This window comes from Mustela nigripes, chromosome 1, assembly GCF_022355385.1.
Source record: "Mustela nigripes isolate SB6536 chromosome 1, MUSNIG.SB6536, whole genome shotgun sequence".
NCBI classification, from domain to species: Eukaryota; Metazoa; Chordata; class Mammalia; order Carnivora; family Mustelidae; genus Mustela; species Mustela nigripes.
Genome location: NC_081557.1, coordinates 120,397,829 through 120,420,063, shown reverse-complemented (window position 1 = coordinate 120,420,063; position 22,235 = coordinate 120,397,829). Strand labels below are relative to the sequence as shown.

At 35.7% G+C, this 22,235-nt stretch overlaps 1 protein-coding gene across 2 annotated transcripts in view; it reads left to right on the top strand.

The window, feature by feature from the left end:
• The window catches only part of FZD3 (frizzled class receptor 3), a 90,199-nt gene extending 69,087 nt beyond the window's left edge, over positions 1 to 21,112 (top strand). For both annotated transcript variants that reach the window (XM_059393445.1, XM_059393453.1), the window contains 3 exons: positions 5,589 to 5,737; positions 9,180 to 9,413; positions 20,238 to 21,112. In XM_059393445.1, coding sequence (XP_059249428.1) covers positions 5,589 to 5,737; positions 9,180 to 9,413; positions 20,238 to 20,451 — 597 coding nt within the window. In that variant the 3' untranslated portion in view covers positions 20,452 to 21,112. The remainder of the gene's footprint in view (positions 1 to 5,588; positions 5,738 to 9,179; positions 9,414 to 20,237) is intronic.
• Positions 21,113 to 22,235: the final 1,123 nt, after the last annotated feature.

The window sequence follows — 22,235 nt, the reverse complement described above, 5'->3', positions numbered from 1 at the left end:
TTTTTAATTCAGTTTCTGTTCCTTAATTTGCTTTATTGATAGATAATATAGTTAATATTTTTAGTTAGTCATTAGTGTATTGATTTGAATTATAGTTTCTTGTTCTGCAGAAGTTTTAAGCTTTTGTTAATCAAAACTGTCAGTCCTTTTTTTTTATGGCTTTTTTGTTTCATGTTACTTTTTTTAAAAGGCCTATGCATTTCCACTGTAAAAATATTCTTCATTCTTTTCATACTTTTATGATTTATTGTTATCTGTCTAGAATTTATTTTTCTTTCATTGTGTGGGGTGGCATCTAAAGTACTTTGTTTCCAAGTGGATTGCCAACCTCCCAACATCACTTATTAAACAATCTATGATCTTTTCCCGATTTATTTGAAATACTTTTATCATATACTTAACTTTTAACATTCTGTGAAAAATCCTTTTGCTCTTTTTGGATTGTACCAAGTTTACAGGATTAATTTGGGGAATAACTGATTTGATATCTTTAAAACATTGAGTCTTTGCATGTAGAAACATGGACTTGTTTATGTATTTCAATTTTTTTCTGTGTCCTTTGATAGTGTTTTATCATTTTCTTTGTATTTCTTTTTTTTTTTTTAAGATTTTATTTATTTATTTATTTGAGAGACAGTAAGAGAGAGCATGAGTGAGGAGAAGGTCAGAGAGAGAAGCAGACTCCCCATGGAGCTGGGAGCCCAATTCGGGACTCAATCCTGAGACTCCGGGATCATGACCTGAGCCAAACGCAGTCGTCTAACCAACTGAGTCACCCAGGTGTCCCTGTTTTCTTTGTATTTCTTGCTAGTTGCTAGGTTTATTCCTAGATATTTTTTGGTTTTGTTGGTATTATAAATGAAATTGTTTTCATTATGTTTCTTCTCTGGTTATTGACAGTATATAAGAAAACATTTGATTTTTTGTATATTAATTTTCCCCAACTTGCTAACTCTTTGATTGTTTCTGTTTTTCCGTTGATTCTCTTGGATTTTCTGGTTAGTCTTTTTGTCTCGTTGTTCCCAATACTTACACCATTTTTTTAAGTTTTCCTTCTGGCAGGGTATCTTATTGACTTGACAAGGACTTTTGGAATGGTAGCCTTACTCTTGACAGCACCAGAGGACAAAACTAGGACAGGTGGGCAGAATAGCTAAAGCTATTCTGGCTATTTGAATGTGGAAGAGGCAAACTTGTATTTTATCAACACCACCATTCTAATTTATATTCACAGAACAACTAGATTGAAAGCAAATTAATTTGCTAGGTAAAGAATACGACTAGATGACTTCTAAGTTTAAATGTTTAGTTGAGAGTATAAAGAGAGAATTGAGGAATGACTTTAAGAACTCTTATTTTATTTTGTTTTATTTTATTTTTTCAGTGTTCCAAGATTCATTGTTTATGCACCACACCCAGTGCTCCATGCACTACGTGCCCTTCTTAATACCCACCACCAGGCTCACCCATCCCCCCAACCCCTCTCCTCTCTAAAACCCTCAGTTTGTTTCTCAGAGTCCATATCTCTCATGGTTCATCTCCCCCTCCAATATCCAATATCTAATTCACTTTTCCTTTCCTTCTCCTAATGTCCTCCATGTTATTCCTCATGCTCCACAAGTAAGTGATACCATATGATTATTGACTCTCTGTGCTTGACTTATTTCACTCAGCATAATCTCCTCCAGTCTTGTCCATGTTGATATAAAAGTTGGGTATTCATCGTTTCTGATGGAGGCATAATATTCCATTGTATATATGGACCATATCTTCTTTATCCATTCTTCTGTTGAAGGGCATCTGGGCTCTTCCTACAGTTCGGTAATTGTGGACATTGCTGCTCTGAACATTGGGGTGCATATGGCCCTTCTTTTCACTATATCTATATCTTTGGGGTAAATACCCAACAGTGCAATTTCAGGGTCATAGGGTAGCTCTATTTTTAATTTTTTGAGGAACCTCCACACTGACTTTAAGAACTCTTATATAGGGGCACCTGTGTGGCTCAGTTGTTAAGCGACTGCCTTCGGCTCAGGTCATGATCCCAGAGTCCTGGGATCAAGCCTCGAATCAGGCTCCCTGCTCAACAGGAAGCCTGCTTCTCCCTCTCCCACTCCCCCTGCTTGTGTTCCTTCTCTCACTGTGTCTCTCTCTGTCAAATAAATAAATAAAACCTTTTTTTTAAAGATTTTATTTATTTATTTGACAGAGATCACAAGCAGTCAGAGAGGTAGGCAGAAAGAAGGTGGGAGCAGGCTCCCTGCTGAGCAGAGATCCCAGGCTTGATCCAGGACCCTGGATCATGACCTGAGCTGAAGGCAGAGGCTTTAATCCACTGAGCCACCCAGGCACCCCAAATAAAAACTTTAACAACAACATAAAAAGAACTCTTGTATAGGGGCACCTGGGCGGCTCAGTCAGTTACGCATCTGTCTTCTGCTTAAGTCATGATCCTGGAGTCACGGATTAAGTCTAGCATCAGGCCTCCTGCTCAGTAGGGAGTCTGCTTCTCCCTCTGCCCCTCAACTTGCTTGTTCTCTCTCTCTCTTGCTCTTTCTCTCAAGTAAATAAAATCTTAAAAAAAAAATTCTTGTATAGAGGGTAGTGGGGGAAAAAATGGTAAAAGAGCAGGAGTAGGAAGTCAACAAGAAAGTAATGAAAGTAAGAAAGTAATGTCTCATTAGAATAATCATGACTATGCAGTATTGTAGAAGTCAAGAGAGATAAAGATTTTGTAAAGGATGAGATAATCATCAATAAGTGATGCTATATAGGAATATTTTTTAAAAATGAAACTGGTTGGCTCAGTCGGTAGAGCATGTGACTCTTGATTTTGGGGTTGTGAGTTTGAGCCCCATGTTGGGTATAGAGATTACCTAAAGATAAAATCTTAAAAAAAAGAAAGGGAACAATAGGAAGCCATTGTATTTTTTAATGAGAAGGTTATTTGTGATCTGCTTTCATGTCTCTTCATCTGCTTCTTTTAATTATAGTTCTTAACTATTCAATGGTTTCTTTAATTTGTATTTTCATTTAGATGATCATCTTGGGAACATTAATCATACCTTATATCTGTTTTATAAGCCTCATGGGGCTTTAAACAGTATTATTTAGAGTAGTGGATGATCTATAAATATTTGCTTTTTTATTTTTTTATTTTTAAATTCTAAAGGAATTACACCTTAATTCTAGGTTATGATTGTAATTTAAGTTCCATGTTTTGAGCTTACCAGGCTAACTGTAATCATGTGTCATTATAGATGAAACATAAACATAAAATCAGTTATAGATAAAACATAATAAAAATGTTTGAATGTGATAAATCTAAAAGACAAAATAAACTTATTTATATAACAGATATGCACATTGATAACTAGTGATGAAAAACATGGGGCCTGCTGAACTCCAGGTATGACGTAGCTAGAGGTGAGTGGGTATCTAGTTTCTGGGGTGTATTGGAAGTGTAAGTGTCACATGGAAGTCAGAGGACCAGAACTAGGCTCACTGGTTAAAAGTAGGAATTAGAAATGAGGCTCCCCTGCTCTTGAAAGGAAGTCCATGTAAAAGGTAATACCAACTGTTCCTTGAGGCCATAGTTAATATAAAAATACTTATCTAGAAATGTGGGAAGACACCAGCACAGCCTTAAGACCAATATTTAAGCCAAACTGCCAGGACTTAGTACCCGAATCTCCAGTAATCAGTAACATCTGTAGTTCACAATCACCAGTATAAAACCTGGTTTTTGACAAGGTCCCTTTGGGCACTGGTGAAGACAAAAATTCATGAGACAGGGTGAGATAAATGGATGGAGGGAAGAAGGGAGAGAGAGGGGAAGAGAAAGGGAAAGTTTTAACTCAAGATATGCAAATTAAAATTCCAAAACATGATTCAAAAAAGGAAAAAGCCAAACCTAAAAAGCATCCAACAAAATCAACAATCGGAAGAAGGATTTGCTCCCAGATGAAATGAAAGTAGTAAACCAAGTTTATAAAGAGTTATTTTTTAAAAAGTATGTTTAGGATTCCCTAAAAGATAAACAGTAAAAACCACTTTAAAAGAATAAGAGATTGTAAATTAGTAGAAATGAAATAAGAATAGGCAAATATAAGAACTAATTAGATATCTTAGAATTGAAGTTATGGAAATAAAATCAGTAGATAACATGAAACCTAACATAGACATGGTTGAAGAGGGAATTAGTGAAGTAAAAAAATTGTTCTAAAGCGTTCACCCAGAATACAGAATATAGAGAGCCATACAATACTAAAAACTATGTAATTATGTAGTTAAAAGACATAAAAAATAAGGATTGAGGAACTTCAGTACACATCTAATGGGAGTTCCCATCTAATGGGAAGCCATAAGAATGACTAAAAAGCAATAACCAAAAACATAATGTCTGAGAATTTTCCAGAACTGAAAACATAGGTCCTTAGATTAAAAGTACACTCTGCATACTAAGCAGGAGAAATAAAAATCAATCACAATGAGAAACATTCGGTGCAACTATAAAGGGAAAGGGATAAAGAAAAATTTAAAAGTCACCAGAGAGAGGAAGTAAATCTCCAAAAGATTATCAATTAGACTTCTTAACAAGTAAATAAATAAAATCTTTTAAAAAGTTAATACAGGTAAACAAAATTGAGAATATAAAAAATTTGAATGACAAAGCTAATAAAGTGGATCTAATACATATAGAAGATTTTGTACCCAACAGAGAGTATGGGCTATTTTTTTTTTTTTTTTTTTTTTTAGAGAAAGAGAGAGAGAGGGAAGCAGGCTCCCTGCCGAGCAGAGAGCCCGATGCGGGACTTGATCCCAGAACTCTGAGATCATGACCTGAGCCGAAGGCAGAGGCTTAACCCACTGAGCCACCCAGGTGCCCCAAGTATGGGCTATTTTAAAGTTCACAAGGAGTATTTACATAAATTGGCAGTGTCCTAAATCAAAAGGAATTCTCCAAAATTTAAGGTAACCAGAATAATATAGACAAATTCTCTGACCACAATAATTAAGCTTGAAAACAACAATAAAAAGTAATTTTTTAAAAACTCATCTGACCAGAAACTAGAAAATGTACCTAGAAATAATTCATAGGTTAAAGAGGAAGCTTGAAAACAGCCAGCAGAGTAAGATGAAGTAGGTAGAAGGATGGGCTATAAAAGATAAGCACAGAAATTAATGAAATGGGGGGAAAGACTAATACTTTCCTAATTTTATATTGTAATGACCAATGATAGGACTAACAGAATTGGCCAAGAAGAATATAGGTATTATTTATTTGAGCCTCTATTCCTATTCATGGCTTTTTTTCTGCATTAATAATCTTCTTCCTTAGAAGATACCATTATGAGCTAATGAGAAAAATATAGGACTCAAAATATAAAATAGAAACTTACTGTCAAATTATCAGGAGTGTATATCTTTTTTGTTTAACAAGAAATTTAACTACAGAACTGTAAAAGTGAAAATACCAAGTTTGTAGAATTACTTAACTATTGTTTATTTTAAAGATTTATAATTGCTTTTGGTAAAAGGACTTTTCTTTTTATATATTTAAGGTATTTTTCTTTCTCTTCTTGTAGGTTACTCAAATGAGTCGTCCAGACCTGATTCTCTTTCTGATGAAATACCTGATGGCTCTCATTGTTGGTATTCCTTCCATCTTTTGGGTTGGAAGCAAAAAGACATGCTTTGAATGGGCCAGTTTTTTTCATGGTCGTAGGAAAAAAGAGTAAGTTGAAATGATCACAATGTTCACAAACCTCACATTCACATAAAATTTTTGTATTGCTTATGCTAAAACACTTTGGATTTGGTGGATGTGTTTCAATGTGATTGTAATCTTAGCTACAACCAGTTGTGATTAGCACAGTAGCATGTATTAATTAGAAGCTAAAACTTGATTCTGAGAAGATAGCCAAGTAGAACCAGGTAGGCTTAAGGTCTATACCTTACTAATTGAGAGTATTTGAGGGAAAGCTGATCTTAGTTTCAGAAATTTAAATTATAGTTTTCTTAAAAATAAGAACAAATTAATGCTTTTATATATCTATGTTATTACTTGATCTTCTTGATATTCCTGTGGGGGCTGGTATGTATTATTTCTGTGTTATAGATGTGAAAACTGAGCACAGAGAGATTAAATGCTTTGGCCAAAATCACACAGGTATTAGACTTCCCTTTCCAATTGTCCATTGTTCTTCTAAGTATACCAGAAATTATATAGATAACATGTTATTCCATTATGATGAAGTACACATTAAGGCCAAAATAGAAAAATGATATTAATATATTATATAATGATAATGAAATGCATTAAAGAAATAAGCCAGGACTGTGCCCTGGGCTAGAGTGGCAGCTCCTTATTCTGGAGCTCAAGAGCGAGAGCATCCCATAGCTATATCTAGCATTGGTCTGCTTTAGCCTTTGAAAAACAACTATAAAGTAATTGAAGTAACAGTTGCCAATTAATTGAGCACTCCAAGCACAGTTCTGAGCATTTTATATATTATTAAAACTTTTAATCCTTCAAACAGCCGTGTAAGAGAGATCATCTTTTTACGGTAAGGAATCAAGGTTTCATAGTCATTGCTAGAATTGAGATTCAGACCCAAGCAGTCTGATTCTAGACTCTTGTTTTTGCTTATGTACTGTGCTACAAAGAGACTAGTTTCTAAAATTGTGCTAATCAAATTAGTGTTGTGCCCCTGAGTGAAGCCACATTTAACATTGTGCTTACACTAGTAATTCTGACACTGATTGAAATATTTTTAGAAATCTTCTTTTGGAATTATATGAATCATATCACTTAATTTCTCTGTTTTCTTATCTGTAAAATGAGGGGACAAATCTTTACCATTTGAAGATGGATTAAATTTTTGGCATGACCAGAAGTCAGTTTGAACCAAGTTTTAAAAATAAGTTTAGAAAATAAAGTCAGCAATTAAGGCTGATTTGCGATGTATGAATATATGATTAGGGCCTTTGATGACAGAGAAACAGATATTGTTTGTTTGTTTGTTTTAACTGTTTTTGACTTGTTCATTCTTCTGTCCAGTTTTTGATACTTTGATTTGAGGAAATGTGTGTGTGTGTGTGTGTGTACACATATGTTATATACACATATATGTACATATGTATATATAATTTATCATTACAAACATTTTATCATTACTTTGGCTTTTAAGCCATTTGTTAAGAGTGACACGAAAGTGTGGGGGAGGGGCAGGAGAATGGAAGAGAGAATCTCAGGCAGGCTCCATACTCAGCATAGAGCCCAGTATGGGGCTGGAATTCACAGCCCTGAGATCATGACCTGATTCGAAATCAAGAGCTGAACCCTGAACTGACTGAGCTACCCAAGCTCCCCTAAGCCATTTAAACTTAAGTTTGATCCCTGACTGTTGGTTTTGGTGTATGACTTTGGAAAGTTCTTTAATCCTTTAAACCTCAGTTTCTTCATCTATGAAATGGAGATCACAGTATTTATTCTTGATAGATATCTATTCACAATAGATACATAATATCCTCTTAACAGATACCCTCTTAGGACATTGATTTCCATAATAAAAACATTATTAAGAAGGATCAAAGGAGAGTGAATGTGAAATACCTGGCATAATGTGGGTACTCAACAAGTATTAGCCTGCCTTTAACCCTCCTACCTCACCACTAAAAACAATAGTAATAAGGAGGATCCTTTTGTAATCTGAAAAGTTAGAATATATGCACTGTCTCATTGTATGGTCCAATCTATATATGCTGGAGCTTTATTTTTTCATGAAATTATTTATCTTATTTTAACTTTAACCTCTGATTCTCAGTCATTTATATAACCTGAGACTCTGATCTTGGCAACTATTTAACAGGCTCTTTAATCAATTTAATTGCTGCTTTGTTCATTATATTAAACATCTGCTTTTAACCATTCTCTAGCAGTTAAAAACTTTTGTTCTTGGCAATAATCATCTTAAGTTTTTTTCCTTAAGCCTTTAAGATGTCTAGTAATTAATTTTACCTTAGCTTAAATTAATTTTTTATTAATTTTGACCACTCATGTTTATTCTAGCACTGAACAACTGTTTCACCATAAGACCAACTTGTAGCCTTAAAACAACTGTTCTTCATATTAGAGAGATCATATAATTGTCTTTCTCTGATTGACTTATTTCACTCAGCATAAGGAATTTGAAAGGCAGGGTGGGGTTTTGGGAGGTAGGGAAGGGAAAGATGAAAGAAGATGGGATCAGGAGGGAGACAAACCATAAGAGACTCTTACTAATCTCACAAAACAAACTGAGGGTTGCTGGGGGTGGGGGTGTAGGGAGAGGGTGGTTGGGTTATGGACATTGGGGAGGGTACGTGCTACAGTGAGTGCTGTGAAATGTATAAACCTGATGATTCACAGACCTGTATGCTTGGGGCAAATAATACATTATATGTTAATAAAAGTAATTTAAAAGAAAACTGTTCTTACAGGTTGAAAAATATACCTGTTGGGGCACCTGGGTAGCTCAGTCATTTGGGCATCCAACTCTTGATTTCAGCTCGAGTCATGATATCAGGTCATCTCAGGTCCCCACACTCAGTGGGGAGTCTTCTTGAGATTCTCTCTCTCTCTCTCTGCCTCCCCCTGCATGTGTGTGTGTGCTCCCTCTCTCTGTCTCTAAAATAAATAAATAAATTAAAAAATATATATATATATTATATATATTTATATTTATCTGTGCTACAGTGAGGCCTCCAATACATCCATAAACCATGCAAGAAAAAAATTTCTCTATTGTAATATCTTTGTAATATTTCAGTGTACTTGAGAATCATAAATTTCTTTGAGTGAAAGGGACTTTTAGAAATGATGAAATCCTATAGCTTCATCTTATAGATGAGGAAAATGAAGAAAAGGGGATAATGACTTGCTTAAGGTCATGTATTTATTGAACTGAAATCCAGATTTCTAATTCTAATGCAGGCTTCTTTCCATCATACCACCCTAAAGTACAGATTAACATAATCTTTGTTAAATTCTTTCCTCTGTCAACAATGTTACCTTATATCTCTCCTAAAGACATTATTTGGAGAGCAATTAATTTCAAGAATAATGTCAGCGTGTCACATTTATTGGTCTATGGGGATGTTAGTCTGTATCTTAAATTTAGTATTCTGTTTTCTAGGATAGTGAATGAGAGCCGACAGGTACTACAGGAACCTGATTTTGCTCAGTCTCTTTTGAGGGATCCAAATACTCCTATTATAAGAAAATCAAGAGGAACTTCCACTCAAGGAACATCCACACATGCTTCTTCAACTCAGCTTGCTATGGTGGATGATCAGAGAAGCAAGGCAGGGAGCGTCCACAGCAAAGTAAGCAGCTACCACGGCAGTCTCCACAGATCCCGTGATGGCAGGTGAGTTTCGTTGGTAGCTTAGTTTATTTCACATTTTGAATTAGAGTATCACAGCTATGAAGGAAGGGTAACGAGTTCTGAAATAGAAGTTGGACATTATTTGTATCTAAAACAATGTTTTTAATTGAAATATAATTAACATACAGTGTCACATTACTTTCAGGTATTATCATTATTCAACAATTCTGTACATTACTCAGTGCTCATCATAATTATACTCTTAATCTCCTTTTTGTTTCACCCATCCCTCTATCCACCTCCTCTCTGGCAACCACCAGTTTGTTCTCAGTATTTAAAAGTCTTCTTTTGTTGTTGTTGGTCTCTCTTTTTTCTTTGTTCATTTATTTATTTTGCTTCTTAAATTCCACATGTGAGTGAAATCATACGGCATTTGTCTTTTTTCATCTGATTTATTTCATTTAGCATTTTGCCTTCTAGGTTTATCCATATTTTCGCCAATGGCAAGGTCTCATTCTTTTTATGGCTGAGTAATTTCTCTTTTTTTTAATATATGCCCCATCTTCTTTATCCATTCATATATGGATAGACACTTAGGTCACTTCCATAGATAATGCCACTGTAAACATAGGAATGCATGTATCTTTTCAAACTAGTATTTTTGTTTTCTTTGGGTAAATACCCAGTAGCAGAATTACTGGACCATGTGGTAATTCTGTTTTTAATTTTTTGAAGAACCTCCATACTGTTTTCCACAGAGGCTGCACCTGTTTGCATTCCTACCAATAATGCACTAGGATTCCTTTTTCTCCACATCTTCACCAACATTTGTTATTTCTTGTCTATTTTATTTTACCCACTCTGACAGGTATATGGTGCTATCTCATTGTGGTTTTGATTTGTATTTCCCTGATGATTAGTGATGTCAAGCATCTTTCCATGTGTCTGTTGGCCATCTGTATATCTCCTTTGGAAAAATGTCTAATCAGGTGCTCAGCTTATCTTTTAATGGGATTCTTTGTTTTTCTAAGGTTGAGTTGTGTAAGTTCTTTATATATTTTTGGATATTAACCCCTTATTGGATATATCATTTGCAATTATCTTCTCCCATTCAGCAGGTTCCCTTGTTGTTTGTTGATAGTTTCCTTCACTGTGCAAAACCCTTGTATTTTGGTGTAATCCCAGTAGTTTAATTTTTGTTTCCCTTGCCTGAGGAGACATATCTAGAAAAATGTTTCTATGGCCAATGTCAGAGAGATTACTGCCTATGTTCAAAGGCATCCTAATTGGTACTGAAGAAGTAAAACTTTCACTATTTGCAGATGGCATGATACTATATATAGAAAACTCTAATGACTCCACCAAAAAACTATTAGTGCTGATAAATGAATTCAGTAAAGTCACAGGATACAAAATTAATATACAGAAATCTGTTGCATTTCTGTACACTAGTAATGAGGCAGCAGAAAAAGAAATTCAGGAAACAATCTCAGTTACAACTGCACTAAAAATAATAAAATACCTGGGGCGCCTGGTGGCTCAGTCATTAAGCGTCTGCCTTGGGCTCAGGTCATGGTCCCAGGGTCCTGGGATCAAGCCTCACATTGGGTTGCCTGCTCAGCAGGAAGCCTGCTTCTCCCTCTCCCACTTCCCCTGCTTTGTGTCCCTTCTCTCTCTCTCCATCTCTTTCTCTCTCTGTTAATTGATTAATTAAAGTCTTCAAAGAATACTACTACTAATAATAAAATACCTAAGAATAAACTTAACCAAAAAGGCAAAAGACCTATACTCCAAAAACTATAAATCACTGTTGAAATAAATTGAAGATGACACAACAAATGCAAAGATAGTCCATGCTTAAGGATTAGAAGAACCAATATTGTTTAAAATATCCATACCCAAAACAATCTACAGTTTTAATGTAATCTCTGTCAAAATACCAACAACAATTTTCACAGAACTAGAACAAATAATCCTAAAATTTGTATGGAACTACAAAAGACCCCAAATAGCCAAAGCAATATTGAGAAAGAAGAACAAAGTTGGAGGTATCATAATCCCAGATTTCAAGATATACTACAAACATGTACTAATCAAAACAGGATGGTATTAACACAAAAATAGACACATAAATCAGTGGAACATAATAGAGAGTCCAAAAATAAACCAACACATAATATGGACAAAGGAGGTAAGAATATACAGGGGGTAAAAGACAGTCTCTTCAACAAATGGTGTTTGGAAAACTGGACAGTAACATGCAAAAGAATGTTACCAGACCACTTTCTTGCACCATACACAAAAATAAATTCAAAATGGGTTAAAGACCTAAATGTGAGACCCAAAACCATAAAACTTCTAGAAGAAGTTGGACATAATTAAGCTTTTTAAACTTTGCTAGGTACAGTTTCCCTGGATTATGGCCAGACTTATAGCCAGTTAGAGTTCAGGTTTAGACCCAATGCAGTCAGCAAATATGGAGGCATTGAAAGGTATTAAGGCAAAGAGAAGGCCAGGGTGAAAGTGGATATGTTAATAGGATTAATTTAGCAAATAATTATGGAATGTACACTATGGCAAGCACTATGCTAGGCTCTGGGAATAAGATGATTTAGGCATGATCTGTGTTCTTAACAAACTCAAGAAAGAGAATAGTCAGGGCGCCTGGGTGGCTCAGTGGGTTAAGCCGCTGCCTTCGGCTCAGGTCATGATCTCAGGGTCCTGGGATCGAGTCCCACATCGGGCTCTCTGCTCGGCAGGGAGCCTGCTTCCTCCTCTCTCTGCCTGCCTCTCTGCCTACTTGTGATCTCTCTCTGTCAAATAAAAAAGAAAGAGAATAGTCAGTATTAGTGTTGCAGGTAAAAACATGGGGCCTTGGGCCGCCTGGGTGGCTCAGTGGGTTAAAGCCTCTCCCTTCAGCTCAGGTCATGATCCCAGAGTCCTGGGATCGAACCCCACATCAGGCTCTCTGCTCAGCAGGGAGCCTGCTCCCCCCTCTCTCTCTGCCTGCCTCTCTGCCTACTTGTGATCTCTGTCAAATAAATAAATAAAATCTTAAAAAAAAAAAACCACACACACAAAACATGGGGCCTGGAATGAAAATGCTCAGTTTCCTCATCTGTAAAAGGGAAATGGGAATACCTGCCTCTTTAGGAATGAGGTAAAGGGGCGCCTGGGTGGATCAGTCGGTGAAGCATCTGCTTTTGGTTCAGGTCATGATCTCCAAATCCTGGGATTGAGCTCCATGTTAGATTTCCTGCTCAGCGGGAAGTCTGCTTCCCTCCCTCTGTCCTTCCCCTGCTCCTGGTCACTCTTATACACTCTGTCTCTCAAATAAATACATAAAATCTTTTTAAAAAAGGAATGTTGTAAAGAGTAAATGAGATATTATGTGTAATTGCTTGGAACAATGCTTATCTCAGTAAGAACCTAATGTCAACTTGTAGTGTCTCCATTATCAAATTTAAAGAAAACTGGGACACCTGGGTGGCTCAGCTGGTTAAGCGGCTGCCTTCGGCTCAGGTCATGATCCTAGCGTCCTGGGATCGAGTCCTACATCGGGCTCCTTGCTCAGCCGGGAGCCTGCTTCTCCCTCTGCCTCTGCCTACCACTCTGTCTGCTTGTGCTCACTCTCGCTCCTCTCTCTGACAAATAAATAAATAAAATCTTTAAAAAAAGAAAGAAAGAAAGAAAGAAAACACACCCAGCCTTCTCAAACATTCTCCATGAAGCTTTCTCTGACCCTGTCCTGACCAGATTTACTCCCTCCTCCACACTACTATTGCTGGCAAACTCTGGCTCACTGGCCAACTCTAGCCCCTTTCACTTTTTATAAATAAAGTTTAATTGGAAAAGCCATTCCCATTCTGATTGTACATATTTATGGCTGTTTTCATACTACAACGGCAGAAATGAATCGTTAAAATAGAGACCATATGATCCACAAAGCCTAAAATATTTATTATGTGCCTTTTCATAGAAAAAGTTTGCCAACTTCTAGACTCTACAATGTGATACCTATATTTTACTTTATTTGTTCACTTAGAATAATAATAGAAGTTATTATTAACTTATTATTATTAGAAACTTCTTAGGAGCTTTACAGTAATTCATTGAGTTGATGAAGGCTTATTAGGTAGGAGAGTAGTGACAGGAGGAAGAAAGAAATGATTTGAAAGATATGTAGAAAGAAGAAATGATAGTTGGTTATAGATTAATAACAGCTGGGTAGAAGGAACATGCCAAAGTTTTTTTGTTTGGTTGGGGTTGTTTTTTTTTTTTCCCAAGATTTCTAGTTTGGGAAACTAAAAGAATGAAAATTTTAATGCCTGAAATGGAAAGTGTCCCATGCCCACTTTAAAACATCTGTTTCAACAACTGTCCTATATTCTTCCAGTCTCTTTCCAGCCTCTCTCTCTGTCTTCTCTATCCTCTGAGTGTAAGATATAATTTCTACACTTACACTTTAAGCCTTCTGGTTTTTTCCTCAAAGTGCTTTCTTTTGCCTTCTAACTTGGTCAGCTATCTGTGTTTTTTAAAAAATTAGCAGTCTATCTTTGTGATTTTTTTCTTTTATTCATTTCTTTTTGCAAATTTTTGAAATGAGTATGTTGAATATTTTCTTTCTACCTATAACATCCTTCATTTCATAGATATCCCTTTTTAGTTTTCTTACCCACCTAAACTATACTTTCTAACATTAACAATGACCTTTTTATTTTTAAAGATTTTATTTATTTTTTGGCAGAAAGACACACAGCGAGAGACGGAACACAAGCAAGAGGAGTGGGAGAGGGAGGAGCAGGCCTCCGGCCAAGCAGGGAGCCCAATGCAGGGGCTTGATCTCAGAACCCCAGGATCACAACCTGAGCCAAAGGCAGACGCTCAACCAACCGAGCCACCCAGGCGCCCTGACCTATTTTTTAACCACATTCAAAGATACTTCCATTTTTTTGCCATTGTCCTTCCATTAAACACTCCTATATGAGAAGCATTCTTCTAAGTGTTAGGGACACAGAGATGGAAGACAAAGAGTACAGTTGTAATACACTCTAATGGGTATAATAAAATGATATAAAAAATGCTTTGAGATCCCAGAGAAGAGAACCATTCAAGTTATTATTGAAAGTCATAGAAAGCTCCACAGGCAGGATTTCCACTTTGAATAGGATGTAGTGGAGGCAGTTGAAATTAAAGACAAAGAAATAGCATGTGTGGAAGCAAGAAGGACAAATAGGCAGTTAGGTACCAGAGGAGAGCTAGAGCACAGTATATAGCTTGGGCAGATGAAACATGCTGAGGAGTTTGGATTTTTTTCCTGACAGTAATAAGCAACTATTAAAGGTCTTGAAGCCTTAGGGTAATAAAATCAGATTTGTGTTTTAGAAAGATCACTTTGGCAACAGCATAGAAGAAAAGATTATAAGTAATCTCAGTTGGGAAGTTTCTGCAGGAATAAGTAAATTGAGATACTTATAAGGAGGGAGAGATTTGAGAGTCTTAGCATATGTTTTGTCAACACCACCCTCTGTGAACTAACTCAGCATTATTGGGCATTTGACATTGTTAGCCTCATCCTTTTCAAAAGGGAATGAACAATTATTTATAATACACCTCCTGTGCATATGGCATTCTGTGTATAGTTATATAGAAGAAAGGTTAGGTATAATTTCTACATTGTAGGAGCATAATCTTTTTTTTTTTTTTTTTTAAGATTTTACCGATTTATTTGACAGAGAGCACAAGCAGAGGCAGTGACAGGGGGAGAGGGAGAAGTAGGCTCCCTGCTGAGCAGGGAACCTGACATGGGACTCGCTCCCAGGACCCCAGGACCACGGGATCATGACCTAAGCCAAAGACAGATGCTCAACTGACTAAGCCACCGAGGCACCCTAGGAGCATAATCTTATAGGAACGATAAGACATAGTTACCTAAGAGTCAATTACATAGTAGCGCAAGTCACGTATAATTAAAACAGTTAGTGTTAGAGATGATTGATGTTATAGAATTTTATAAGGGAAAGATCAAATTGGCCCATGAAAATATCTGAGAGGAAATACATAGGGTGAGTGAATGGTAATAAAGATAAATCCATATTGAGTAGAAAATTTCTGAAGGCGATGAAATATAGAGTATTTCAGCCTCTGTAATCTGAATGGATCTGGAGCGTAGATAAGAAAGTTTTTAATTACTAATATAAGGTAATTGGTAATTAAAATTATGAGATGGAATTACTTGAAACATAATAAAAAAAGAACAGACCAAGAATAAGACCTTGGTTTGAACACCTACAGTTAAAATGAATGAATGAATAAATAAATAAATAAATACTTGCAGTAATAATAACACAAGAGGAATAGCCAGATGTGATTCAAAGTAAGTATTTATTGATATATGAAGGAATCTATAAAAGTATAGTACTATGAAAACCAGAGGGTAGATTATGACTTCCTATAATGGCCTTTCCTACTTCTCTGCTTAATCAAAATCATACCCATCCTTTAAGGCCTGCTTAATTCCCATATCCATGGCAGTTAATTGCTTTTTAATTATTTGGGGAGATATGACCTATTTTTCATACAGCTGTCTTTTCTCAGCTAAGTTTGTAACTTCTGGAGAAATGAAAACTAGGTGACAGACATCTCTGTATTTCCCCACAATACTTAGCACAGTGCTAGGCATATATTTCTATCTGTATATCTGTTTGTCTGTATGTCTATCTATTGAGAGGTAAATCTATTCAATAACTAATGACTTTAGAAATAATGTGGACATTTAGGGGTGCCTGGCTGGTTCAGTCGGTAGAGCATGCAACTCTTGATCTTGGGTTTATGAGTTTGAGCCCCACGTTGGGTGTAGAGATTATAAAAGAAAGAAAGAAGGAAATAGAGAGAGAGAGAGAGAGAAAGAAAGAAAGAAAAAGGGAGAGAGAGGAAGGAAAGGAAGAAGGGAGGGTGAGAAAGAAGGAAGAATAGATGCGGGCATTTCTCAGGAATTCAGGGCCCAGAACTAAAATGACAGTCTACTAAGGGTGTTATGTCTGGTACACGAATATGCATACTGTACGGTCCTTTGCCACAGCCAGAACATAAGAACAGATCTGAAAGAGTCTGAGACCGCGTTGAACCTAAAAGTCTAAATAGGAGTTTTCATAATTCCAAAAACCATCTCATGGAGAGTTCTTTCTTTTCTGTCAGTTTTTGAGTTTACATGTTAATACTGTCTTTTGGCCATTGTTTTCTCATCATCTCACGGTATCTGATTATGAAATCACACACACACACACACACACACACACACACACACACAGATGCACACACGCACGCATGCACACACCTGCTTCTCAATACTCACTTTAGTCCAGACTCTTTGATGGGTAATTATTCATCCCAGTGCTCCATGAAATAAAACAGACAAAGGCAAATACACCTACACATGTATGTCAACTTCAAAGAATAAGTAATTATTAGATAGACTTGGAGATGGGTAGAAAGGGAAGTGGATGAGTAGGTAGGTGGAGGTTTGGGAATGAGTGATTAGGTGATAAGTAGGTGACATGACAAGGGAAAACTAGGGAATGAATATAATGAGATACTGGTTAAACCAAAATGAATTGAAATATTTATATTAATGGCAGCAACTAATATAGAGAATCAAAAAGGTTAAATCATCTTAAGTTTCTTTCATTTTGACTTTGGAATATACCATATTATCTTTTCAGCAAATTAACCATACCTATCATTTTGCCTAAGCTTATATTAAATTTAATGTACATTTTTATATTGTATATTAGAGTAGATATGTAGTGTAGATGGTAGAGTAGGTGCTAAATATTTATTTATTTATTTTGAGAGAGAAAGAGTGGGGTGGGGGCAGATGGAGGAAGAGGGCAAGAGAGTCTTAAACAGAGACCATGCTGATTGTGGAGGCCAATGTGGGGCTCGACCTCACAACTCTTGAGATTATGACCTGAGCCAAAACCAATAGTTAGATGTATGTTTTGAAGTTTATTGGTTAAACTCAAAGATTTAGGTTTTATTTTAGAAAATACCCAATTCATATTTTTAAATAATGATTTATTTTTATTTTTTAATTACTATGATATCATTCATTAAACTGTATCATACTTTGCTTTTTTCATTTGTCATATTTATTTGAAATAGATGCTTATGAAGTCATTGAGAGGTGAAAGATCTCCAAATTACCTGGCAAATTATAATTGGAAAAATCTTTCACTCAATTTAGGACAATAATCATGTTGTAAAATAATAATTATTAACTAGAACAATAAACTCATTCTGAAATATTTTCATTTGTAAACTATAATTATTTTACCAAAATATACAAATCAAATTTAAAACTATTTGTCCTGAATATGAAATATCTTTTAATAGAAAAAAGTTAAATGCCCTTTTACCTATTAACATAAATTTTTTAAATACTTAAAATGGATCTTTTCATTCTTAAATTATTTTTTGCTTTATTCAGACTGGAAACAAAAGACATGCTTTCTTTTTATCATTTTTTTTTTAAAGATTTTATTTATTCATTTGACAGAGACACAGCAAGAGAAGGAATATAAGCGGGAACAGTGGGAGAGGGAGAAGCAGGCTCCTCACTGAGCAGGGAGCCCAGTGTGGGGCTCGATGTGGGGCTCAATTCCATGACCCTGGGATCATGACCTGAGCTGAAGGCAGACAATGGCTGAGCCACCCAGGTCCCCCTCTTTTTATCATTTCAGAAGGACTTCTGGGGCACCCTGCTGCCTCAGTTGGTGGAACACACAACTCTTGTTCTCAGGGTTTGTGAGTTCAGGGTAAAGATTATTTAAAACTAAAATCTTTTTAATAAAAAGGGGCATCTGGGTGGCTCCAGCAGTTGGGCATCGAACTCTTGGTTTTGGCTCAGGTCATGATCTTCAGTTCATGGGATCATGATCATGGGATCAAGCCATGTGGGAGCTCCACACTCAGCAGGGAGTCTGCTTCTCTCCCTTTGCCTCTTCCCCCACTTGTGTGCTCTCTCACTCTTTCTCTCTAAAATAAATGGATACAACTTTTAATAAAAATAATAAAAATAGAAGGACTTCCCATTTAGAAGATCGATTTATTTATTTATTTATTTATTTATTTATTTATTTATTTATTTGGCAGAGAAAGAGAGATCATGAGCTGGAAGGAAGAGCAGAGGGAGAAGGAGAAACAGGCTCCCCACTGAGCAGGGAGCCTGTAGCTGGGCCAGATTCCAGAACCCTGGGATCATGATTAATGCACTGAGCCACCCAGGTGCCCCAGGGCTTCTCAATTTTTAGATTCTGTGATCTGATGAAAACATTTGATAAGCACTTTTATACAACTAGATCACCTAAGTAGTGTATGAATCAGTCTTTAAAATCTTTTTTTTTTTTTTTTTATGTTATAATAAATGACTTTATAGAATTTAAGAATTGGTATACAGTTTACTTAGAAAACAATTTGGTTGAAAAGCAGTAACATCCCTTCTTTTATTTTTTTTTTGTCAGTCTTTAAAATCTTTAAATTTTATAAATGATTCATATTGAGTTATGAAATTTGTAATTATTATGAAAAAATGATAAATGAATGATTTTGACAACCAGTAGGTCGTTAGCTGCTTATGATTCATTCTTTTGATGACCATTTTAAAAAATTTATTATTTTTTTTTTTTTTTTAGAAAGAGAACAAGCGCACATGTGAGCAGGGGATAGGCAGAGGGAGAGAGAGAGAATCTTAAGCAGGAGCCCCATGCAGGGCTGATCTCATGACCCTGAGATCACAATCTGAGCTGAAACCAAGAGTCAGACGCTCAACCAGCTGAGCTACGCAGGCATCCCTGATGACTATTTAAAAAGGAATGGCCTGCTATATCCTTTTTAATTTTAGCAACACTAAAGTAAAATTTAGTATATATCAATTAAAGTTATAAATTACATTCAGTTTCATTTTCTTTGAGCTTTGTTATCCTAAATTACTTTTTAAAAAAGAGGTGTAAGTATATGTTTTCTTAACTCTGATGCTCCCACTCTTGTCTTTCAAGATAAGCACAGTGATGGGGAGAAGACTGCCTGCCTGCAATACGCAGTGTAGCCCAGTTCACATACATTTTCTTCTCAAACGCTGGTCTTGGCTAGGGGTAAGGAGAGAATTTGCTTTATCTGGAATATAGGTTACAAATGTTATGAGGATGTTACTAGAATATTTAAATAGATGTAGCTTTTATGAAATAGCATCTTCACAGCCTCAAGCCCTAATGGAAAATAATTAAGACATTTACAGGTGGTTGTTCAGCTGTTAACTGAGGTTTTCTAGAAAGAAGCTGTCGGCACATGGTGTCATTATTGCTTGACAATTCATTCACTTTTTTTTTTGTTGTTACATTAATTTCTCCTCTAATTTCATATGCTCCCTCTTTCAACCCTTGTCTTTCAGTAAATTTGAGTTTGTTGTACTACTAATTATAACCAGCTAGCCTTCTAGACTCCCTGAGACAATGCTGTATTTCTTCTATTATTGTTCCTCCTCTGCCAAAACCCATCTCGTAACCAGAAATTCACTGGAATGAGAAAAGTGTCCATACTTAGCATATCAGCTCTATTTAACCTCAGCTTCTGTCTCTTTGCAAGGAATAAGACCTTAATTCTGAATTTAATGGGGATGGCTATCCCCCTTTCTGGTCAACGATGTGAATACCTCTACTCTTTGAAATTACTATAGATCATCAAAAGATGGTTGTTACTTTTTCACTTACAGGTTTCCTAATCATTTTACATAATGAGGCATTTTCATGACAATTCTTAGTTTTCTAGTGTGTTCTGTTACCTACTTCAAAATAAACTCTTGTATGTTAGGTACACTCCGTGCAGTTATAGAGGAATGGAAGAGAGACTACCTCATGGCAGCATGTCACGACTGACGGATCACTCCAGGCACAGTAGTTCTCATCGGCTCAACGAACAGTCACGACATAGCAGTATCAGAGACCTCAGTAATAATCCTATGACTCACATTACACATGGTACCAGCATGAATCGGGTCATTGAAGAAGATGGAACCAGTGCTTAAATTGTCCGAAGGTGGAAAACTTGTGCTATCTAAAAAGCAGATTTTATTCTTTGCCTTTGCATGACTGATTGCTGTAACTCACTGTTATCATGCTTTCAGTCAGATGCAGATTGTGTCCATTGGAAAAGTGAATTTCGCCTTTTATATTGCATCAAACTTGGAACATCAAGGCATCAAAAATGCTAATAATTATATCATCACATAAATAATTCTTATTTCTAGGTTATTGAAGAGATAATTATTTGTCTGGTAAGCATTTTTATAAGCCCACTTATTTTCTATTTAGAAAAACCCTAAATGTATGGTGACTGCTTTGTAGTGAACTTTCATATGATATCAACTAGTTGTGAGATAACATTCTGGTTGTTGTATTAATAAAACAAAAATTTCAGAATTAAGGAAATTTTCTATGCAAGGTTTATTTCTCAGAAGAATAGTTGGACTTTGTAGTTTTCTTTCCACTAAGTGAAAAAGAACTATGTTTTTAAACTGTAGGAGAATTTGATAAATCAGCAAGGGTATTTTAGCTAATAGGATATAAGGTCAGAAGAAGAATCTGAATAGTCTTTATCTGAAGGCTCTTTAAAAATTCTATCGAAATAATCTTCATCCAGAAACATACAGGATTAAGATTAACAATGGAATAAAAGGCAGAGATGGACATTTTTTCTCTATAATTATGCTGTCTTTATTACTTTTGTAAATATTACTTTTACTGGCTGTGTTTTTATAACTTAACCATATGCATGGTGAAAGAAGTTTAATTTGTAGCCACCTTTACCCATATAGTAGTATTGATTCACAGACAACTTCGTGTTCAGATCTGTTCCAAGGAGGCATGTAACAAGCATCACACATTATAAACTCTTTTGTGGGAACCACAGTTAAAAAATGGCAAAACATTTTCTCTATATTCATTGTTGTATTTTTCTGCAGTGAGATGTGATCTTGCCAAAGCCACCAGATCTTGGTACCCAGGCCCGTCCTATCAGTGACCTGATTGTCTGCATTTGCATTGTACAGTAGCCACTAGGCTACAGCTTTTTGCCCCACATTCCTGTTTCTAGATTCTGGATCATTTTTTTTTAAACAGTTGAAATATATATAACCTAAGTCCAAAGTGGTGATTGAGGTATTTGAAAATCATTGTAACTAAATGAAGCATGAGTAGTCTTGCTGTGAAGTATAATCTTTTAGTCTTACCAATATCAATTCAAAAATGTTTGACATTTTGTCGTGTACTGTTTAAATAATTTACAATAAAACTGCAAACTTTATTAGGCATGAAATTGATCAGAAGGGAAAGAAAAATTGTGGAAAATGCTGGATGTGTTTTATAGTAAAGCGTATTTAAACAAGTAGTCCTCAGCCCTGACTATAGATAAGAATCACTTATGGAACCTCTGATGCTCAACACCCTCCTCTCATTCATAGGAGAATTTATATATATATATATATATATATATATATGTGTGTGTGTGTGTGTGTGTGTGTGTGTATACATATACTATATATATATATATATATATTTTTTTTTTTTAAAGCTTTCTAGGTGATTCTAATCTGCAGACTGTTTTGATCTAACTTGCCCCCTGATAATGAGCTGATGGCATCCATATTATATCACATAAATACCTAGCTGGACTCAATGTTGTGCTTTTGTATCATCACCTGGTAACATTTGTTCTTCACTTTATTGTTCGTTATAAATGTGGAATTTGGGGGCACTCCTAAAGATTTTTCCTTACTAAGTCAAAGGTGATAGGGCTTTTAAAGTCTATATT